This window comes from Cajanus cajan, chromosome 5, assembly GCF_000230855.2.
Source record: "Cajanus cajan strain Asha chromosome 5, NIPB_CcT2T_4, whole genome shotgun sequence".
Lineage (NCBI taxonomy): Eukaryota > Viridiplantae > Streptophyta > Magnoliopsida > Fabales > Fabaceae > Cajanus > Cajanus cajan.
In genome coordinates this window covers 49,108,349-49,116,934 of record NC_138521.1, presented here as the reverse complement: position 1 = coordinate 49,116,934, position 8,586 = coordinate 49,108,349, and the positions used below count along the sequence as shown (strand labels likewise).

The 8,586-nt window shown below is 35.9% G+C and overlaps 1 protein-coding gene across 1 annotated transcript; it reads left to right on the top strand.

The window, feature by feature from the left end:
* The first annotated feature begins 1,046 nt into the window (after nt 1-1,046).
* Nucleotides 1,047-4,874, top strand: LOC109816604 (floral homeotic protein APETALA 2). The gene is made up of 10 exons (XM_020381674.3): nt 1,047-2,069; nt 2,177-2,202; nt 2,425-2,455; nt 2,605-2,692; nt 2,860-3,005; nt 3,137-3,181; nt 3,287-3,375; nt 3,496-3,671; nt 3,787-4,005; nt 4,201-4,874. The coding sequence occupies exons 1-10, from the start codon at nt 1,498-1,500 to the stop codon at nt 4,396-4,398; spliced, it is 1,590 nt and encodes a 529-aa protein (XP_020237263.1). The 5' UTR covers nt 1,047-1,497; the 3' UTR covers nt 4,399-4,874.
* Nucleotides 4,875-8,586: the final 3,712 nt, after the last annotated feature.

Genomic DNA, 8,586 nt, shown 5'->3' with positions numbered 1-8,586 from the left:
TGTGTATAGATACTGAATTAATAGACACCAGATTAAGAATTTACGGCATATATAAAGACTAAAATATATATATTTAACCTAAATTTTGTACTAAGAAAATAAAAAATAAAAAATAGAAGGAAAAATGAACTCAAATGAGTGAAGAGTGTACGTAAATTATGATAAATTTATTTATTTGGTAGTGAAAAGTATTCTGCGGTAAATTTAAATTCCTGTTTGGATAATTGTTTTGTATATAAATAAAATGGTAGAAGTGTAGATGTTTTGGAATGAATTTTGTCTTGTTAGATTGGGGTAACACGCGCAGTTTGAGGAGAGTGAGGAAGTGTAAGAAAGGGTCATAAATACAAGGTACAGCGTAGGAAGGGCATTGGTCGCTTGGAGAACGAAAGAGGCAAAGGTGGCCCTCTTCCCGTACTCTTGGATTGGACTTTTCTGGAAAGAGTTTCCTTTTACTACTATTATTCTCATTTCCTTTTCTGATGCCAAAACCTATCCCAAACTCAAACCCCCTCCTCCCTCTTTGCATTGCACACTGTGCTATGCTCTTTACTCATAAATATATACATCAATTATTTTATATCCTACCCTTCCCAAAATACCCCCCTCCCCCACCCCTAATTACTTTCCTTTTCTGTCCTCCCACATGGTAAAACGTAGTCATAATCCTAAAAAGATAAAAACGCTTGGAGGCGTGCGTGGTTTGAAGGAGGGTCTTTGCTTTGCGAAATGAAATCATTAACGATTAGAAGCTAACACAACAAAAGCTAATTTTCAGTAATTATCTTTCTTTAGGACTCCTTGCGCTGTCTATTTCCATTACTGGGTAATTAGGAGCCAGAAAGACACCCCCGGATGCTTTTCGATTTGGTTAACGTGGGAAAGTTGTTTAAGAAAGAGATGGTTCTTTCTTTCCCAATTTTCCCATCTCGTATTTAACTCTCTGACTCCCTCTCTAATAAATAGAGGAAAACAGTAAAAAAAATAATAAAAATAAAAATGAATAAAGAAACAGAAGTAGAAATATTTGTTTTTTCGAGCGAGCCAATGACAAAAAAAAGGACAAGTTAGAGATGGAGAGAGAGTGAAATTATGAGTCATTGAAAAGAAAAGAGAGAAGCAAGTGGTTAGAGAGAGAGAGAGGAAAGGAAGGGTGTTAAGGAGAGGGTGAGATGCTTTCGGCTAAGCTTGCTCAAACTGGCCTCGTCTATGCTGTATTGGGCAGTTGAGGAATACAAAGATCTTTGAACATCTCCTTTACTACATTTTTGCAACACCTACCTCTCTCTCTCTTCACTCGTCCTAGGTTTGATTTTCTTCTCTCAATTCCCAACCTCGCTAGCCGCATCTCCATTATTTTATTCTCAGACCGCGACAACATACCCCAACACAAATTAAAAACAAAAGAGAGAAAGCTTTGGTCTTTTCTCGGGAGAGTGGGAATCACAATCACAAACACAAACACAAACTCAAACACAAACCTTGGTGAATGCTAGAATGTGGGATCTCAATGACTCACCCGATCAGAGGAAGCTCGACGAGGAATCCGAAGGCTGTTCCTCCCTCAAGACTTCCATCGACGGGGACGATGATAACAACAACAAAGGCAAAAGGGTTGGATCTGTTTCCAATTCCAGCTCTTCCGCGGTGGTCATCGAGGACGGATCAGAAGAAGAGGAAGAGGACGACGAAGAAGAACATGGTGGTGGTGCTGGTGGTGGTGGAAGAAGAACAACCATGAAGAAACGAAGCAGCAAGATTTTCGGCTTTTCTGTCACCCCAGATGAAGACTCCATGGACAGTGACCTCCCACCTGTCACCAGGCAATTTTTTCCGGTCGACGATGCTGACGTGGCGGTTGCATCCGGCGCTGCTACCGGAAGCTCCACGTTCCCTCGTGCTCACTGGGTCGGTGTCAAATTTTGCCAATCGGAAACACTCGGTGCTGGAAAATCAGTCGAAGTTTCTCAGCCTATGAAGAAGAGTCGCCGAGGACCAAGGTCGAGGAGTTCTCAGTATAGAGGAGTCACCTTTTACCGAAGAACGGGTCGGTGGGAGTCTCATATATGGTTAGTGCTTCAAAATGTGTACTTGGTAAAATTTAAAAAAAAATTCGATTTTTCTTACAATCAAAATTTGATTTTTGTTGGGTCTGTTTGTGTCCGTCGTATTGCAGGGATTGCGGAAAGCAAGTGTATCTAGGTACGTATAACGATGAGAATGATTGTGTGTTTTTGGATTGTGGTAGTTATTATTTTCCCTTAAATCTTGTTTGAAGCGGCTAAAACGGTTTTTTCCCCCCTTCTTTCGTGTTTTTGTCTTGGCTACGATTCGGTAGAGACAAGAGTGTGTTGTGTGTGTGTGTAGGTGGGATAATTTTTGTAGTGATTGACTTGATGGTTTTGTCTGGGTAAATTTGTCTAGGTGGATTTGACACAGCACATGCAGCTGCTCGGTGAGCCCTTGCCCCTCCTCTAGTTTACCAAGCTTGTAATATAACTTTTTCTATGTCTTGAACCGAATCAAATATCAAATATAAAATCACATTTCTTTGCGGGAAATGTGAGGCTGAAACAAAAACGTGTGTTTCGTCTCTCTTTGTAGTGCGTATGATAGAGCGGCCATTAAGTTCCGAGGAGTGGAGGCCGACATAAACTTCAACATTGAAGATTATGAAGACGACTTGAAGCAGGTGATCGGTTTGTGGTTTTTTTTTATTCGATAAAAAGCATTTATCGTTTTTCTTATCCTGAGCAGTCGTACGTGTAGGATACACCTTATCTTATCTCCTACAGTTGTTATTTTTTTTTCTACTATGTTGAATTATTCGCGTGATTTGGTCGAATACGATGTTAATAGATGAGCAATCTGACCAAGGAAGAGTTTGTACACGTGCTACGCCGACAAAGCACTGGATTTCCGAGAGGGAGCTCCAAATATAGAGGTGTAACTTTGCACAAGTGTGGAAGATGGGAGGCTCGAATGGGCCAATTTTTAGGGAAAAAGTACGCCTTCTTTTTAATCTCTTTTTCTCCTTTTTATTTTCCTTCCAGAATTTTCTCTTTGTTCATGACTTCATGCTATTCTTAAATTCTCATCTTTCTCATCACTAAGCTTAATTCATATAATTCACTAGGTACGTTTATTTGGGTCTCTTTGACACCGAAATTGAAGCTGCAAGGTACATCGTTAATAGTTTATTTAATTACTAGATTGCCCATCTCTAGTGAAGAATATAAGCGGTTAATCTTTAGGGTTTTGATTTTATTGCACATTTTAACTGTAGGGCTTATGACAAAGCAGCCATAAAATGCAACGGCAAAGAGGCTGTCACCAATTTTGATCCCAGCATCTACGAGAACGAGCTTAATTCCGGTAAGCAATGGATTTAAGAATTAAATGTATAAAATTTTCTTCTAATAATTGTGTTTATATTTTATTAATTACACATCCACATCACATGAATAATTATATGTATAATCTATTGGGGAGCAGAATCCACAGGTAACGCTGCAGCAGATCACAATCTGGATTTAAGTTTGGGCAATTCAAGTTCAAAGCCTAGCAATAATCAAGCATTGGGGAATCACGCCTCAAATGCTGCAACTGCAACCCATGATCAGCACCTGCCATCTGAATCTAATTGGCGGAATGGGGGAAGCAAGCCTAAGGTTCATACTTATTTATTATTATATAAAGTTTTTATTATTTGTTTGTTCATTCCATTTCAGTTTCCTAATATCCTTCCTTCTTTTTTTTTCTTCTGCTGATTAATATTTGATTCAGCTGGTGAATATACTCCCAAAACCATGTCACAGAAGCAACAATAAGGACGCACATGGAAGGGATGTGCACGGGGAGAGTGAAGCATTGCGCATGCTAAGTCAAACCCACCTTCATTCTCCAGCCTCCAATGAAATGCAAAGATATGGTCCCTACAGGTCTCCTGGAGGAGAGTCTCAAATGCTTCAAAATTTTGCTCATATTCACCCACCAAATTTTCATGTGGGTACCTCTTCATTTAATTTATTTTAACTCCCACATTAAATAGGTAGAGATCAGAAAATATAGAAGCATGAGCCATGGAGCCCCCACCGCTATTAATATTATTATCAAAACATATATTAGAATATTGTAGTAAGCCTTTTTTTCTTTTTTAATATTTTTATAATAAAACTTGTATTTATTTTGGAAATGTAGTTTCCTAGCAGCAGCATTGGAGGCCGTATTGGAAGTGATCTTTCATTATCACTGGCCGATCAACAACAGTGGCAATCCGGGCCTCCACATTATCTAGCAACTGCTGCAGCATCATCAGGATTCCCACAACAGATAAGACCCTCTTCTCAAGGTTGGCTGCAGAAAAATGGGTTCCACACTCTCATGAGACCCTCATGACCCTATATAGAAAAATTCTGCTTCGCCAGTTACATTCAAATAATCTCAATCTGCTCCCTAAGTAATATCACCCTCCTCAGCTCCACCAAAAAAAATATTGTTTTCTTTTCTTAGCATGTAAAAATGGATGCAGTGTTAGACTGTGTCCATGTCCAAGTCCAACCCAGCCCCTCCTTTAGGAAGCCCATACAAGACCACAACTTTACTATTGAGGTGAAAAGAAAGGATAAAAGGAAAAAAAGAATCCAAATTGGGAACTTATTACTGGTCTTGGTCTGGGTCAGTCAAACTAACAAACGGACGAAATCTTTAACTAGATATTCTGGGCTCTGACTAAAAATTATGATCTTATATAACTCTGATTTATTGCTTTTCTGCGTTATGGTATTTATGACAGCACCTATTCGTTTCTTAATTTGGGATGTATTGCTATCACATACACATGGTTGTCAATTTGTTCCTTATTTCTCTTTGGATTGGGATTGGTCTTGAAAACTTTTCCAAGGAAAGATGCTAGCTTTGGTTGCTTTGAAGGGCAATGCTGGCTTGTTTAGCTTGAGAAAAAACGTTGAGACAAATCTAGCTAAAGCTTAAACCAGCAAAAAGATACAAATAAAAAATAAAATTATGAAGCGGAGAATTGTGTATCCATAGGTGTAGGGTGGTGCTTGAGGCAGGGAAATCAGAGATACAAAATGGTTTATTTTCTGGTGTCTTGGAAATATCATCGGATGGTGATGAATAGTCTCCATCAACGGTGTCCTTTGAATCAGTTCTCTCGGCCAAAAGCAGTCAGACAAAGCCATTATGATGAGAGGGACCTATCATTGTTCGTCTAAAGCTTCAAAAGGACACTGATACATGGAGTGAGAGAGAGAAAAAGAAGCGACCAAAAGGGTATAATGGCGAAGGGGTTTGATGGGGGTTAAGTTTAACGCTTTAACCGGCTCCGCCAGTTTTAACCTTTACGACAAAACAGAAAAGTAAGTGCATAATAACAATGTTAATTAAAAGCAAAAACAGGTGTTTGTTTTATCATATAATATAATATGATGTGCAATGTACTTTTGTGGAGCAGAGGCTTCATTGGTTAATGTATTGGTTGGGTTCAACGATTCTAGACTTGTGAGTTTGAGAGGGAACAGCTTCTGACTCGTTTATGAATCAGACTCAATGTTTGATGATAAACTTTGTTATCTCGTAGGTTGCAAATTTATTAGTTTAGCATTAAAATAACCATCCATTTGCTCTTTGGAGACTTTGTGGTTTGGTAAACAATTAAAAATTCTATTAAAGCATGCACGTATTCGTCATCACCACCGTCATCTTAGATATTTCGAGAAAAAGTATGCTTCAAATAGTTTAATATAAGACCTAAGTTATAGGTTGGTTGTACTGGGGGATACTATCAAATTGGAAAAATAAAATAAAGGGGAAAATAATTAAACTTGATGAGTATGTTAACCAATAACCACATTATTTTAGTAAGGAATAACGATACCCATTCGTCTATAATATTGTTTGATGTGTTGCAGCTCACAGCCAAAAGAGGTCACAACACTTTCTTTGATTCGAATAAGTTATACAGAAAATGAGAATATAGTTAGGGAGAAAAATAGGATAAAATAAATTATTTTTATAGTTTGGTTTGGACTGTGGTAGAATCAGAAGAGGATAAAATTTTTCTTAGGTGGAGTTTAGTCCAAACAATTATTTCTCCTCATGTGGAGAGATTTCTGTGGAAGAGTCTATCTTTCTGAGTGATTATTAAAAATATATTTTTTATATGTAAATTGATAGTATACTTTTTATTAAATTTTTTTTTTTATCTATATGTTCATTCTTTTACTTTCTTCTATTTATTATATTAATAAATGAATAGATATTTTCATTTTTTTTTATTTTTATCCATCTGAATAATATATATTTTTACCATAGTTTTATGTCTATTTTCCCCCTCCTATATATTTCTTTCCTTTATTCAAAGTATTAAAGTAAGTTTGCATAAGATTGTCATAGATTACAAAAAAAAATCCTCTGTTAATAGTCATTACATTAAATAATGCAATATTTTAAAATTATATTTAACAACTATTAATGTACGACTATTAACTTCAAATATTCAAAATGAAAAAGTGTTGGTATTATACCCGCTTTCACTGCTAATGCATGTATGATATTTTTAGGTATGTGTATGTGAGGAGTATCGTTTACTTTTCTTTTATTTTTTTTAAAAGTTTAATTGACCAATACATTTGTGATATGATTCTGAATAGGACTAAAACAATATAATAGTACAAATTATATAGAATACCTAATTCATTAAATAAGATTAAGAATATTCATATAACATTCTAACGTGAGTTAAGAAGACAAATGTATAATTTTATGCTATATTTATAAGAAAAAATTATAATTGTTTTTATTATGATTACAAGTATTTTTTTTAACTGTGATTATCATTTAATGATATAGTTATGTATTATTAAAGTTGCTTTTTTTTTATCCATATATTAAAAATTGATTAAGATCTCTTTATAAATGTTGTGTATTCTTAATCCATATAAATGTATCTAAGCTGACAATATCTTGAATTTTTAAGAATTTGTATCATATATATACTTTTGTCATTAAATATTGATCTTAATGGAAGCTATAAGGACAACCGTGGTCCAAGATCCCATGTTATACAAACCCTCCTAAGAGTAAGCTAAGAATCATAGTTAGCTTAGATCATAAGAGCCACAGCCAAGATAAATGAACTTGAAGAGGTTCAGTGGTGTGGTCCAAAGATTTGATGCCATGGACCTTGATAATATTCTACGTAAAGAAAAGAAGAGAACAAAGCCAGTAAAATTGCAGATTGGAGTACAAAGTGAGACTCTGCAATTCAGTGCTCAGTTTAGGTTAAAGCTCCCTCACCTTAGATCTTTTTTCCTTGCATCCTATCAATGAAACACTGCGACACCCACAGAGGCTTGTTTCTCTTTCCCTCTCACAACCCTCTTTATTGTTCTTCAATTTTCTTAGTAGTTTTACCTAGGAAGCAAGGTTTGAGGCAAATATAAAGAAAAGATAAAAGAAGAAACATATATGGGGAAAAAACATGAAAAATATTAACCCTATACCGCATTTTTTAGGACCATGGGTGGAAGGAAGAGTGATAATAAGTGAGGAAAAAAAGAAGACAGAGAAATTGACAGACACAAAACAAAAATAAAAATAAGAAAAATAACAAGATAAAATGAGATAAAAGGAAAAAAAAAAAAATGGTGTACAATAGTAATAACTCAAAATACATGGCATTGTCCATTTATGCTGAGAGTAAGACAACCTCGGTGCAGAAAGTGAAAAAAATTGGAAATCCAAAAGAGTAAAGTCATCTAGCAAATGGGTTGGGTCGAGACCACCTTTTTTACCCTTTAAGTCCGGTGTTTCCATATATGGGATTTCTTGAACGGTTGGAAAATTATTGGGGTCTACTTCAATGAATTTTTTTTTTCTTCAAAGACAGTTTTTTTTTTTCTCCATGGTGTAGTTTTATAATAATTGACAAGTGGTGTGTGTGTGTGGTCGAGTTTGTGCTTGATGCTAATACATATAATATTATAATAATAATAAATATATGCACATGATGGTGAGTGCGACAGAGACTAGGACTTGGGTGAGGAGTCATTGGTCCTATCATGCACAATTGCACATTGTGCTCTCATTTGTTAGATCGCTTTCATCATTCACTCAGACAAACTACTCCTTTGGTTTCCCTTTCTGGGACGCGCTTCTCCTCTCATCTCTCTCTCTCATTCCAATTTTCACCCACTACACTGTGTGCCTTATCACCCTCTCTTGTTGCATACACAACACACTTTCCTTTTCTGGTATGCTAGTGGGTTTGTTATTCATCTGCTTGGAATTTTCTACCTCGCATAGCTCGGAGGTATATATGTAATTTTGTGTTAGATCTTCCTCCCATGTGAAATTTCAGCGGCCGATCCTCCCACATATGGTTGTTTTGTCTTTACCACCACTTCCATATTTAATTCAATTTGACTATTTATAGTACGATAAGATGCTTTTATAATGGATGTTTTTAAAATAAATAAATAAAGTGTATTTGTAAGTATGCATTTGCTTGTATAAAAAAGGGAAAATACTAATTTATACATGCAATATCATTTTTGTGTGTTT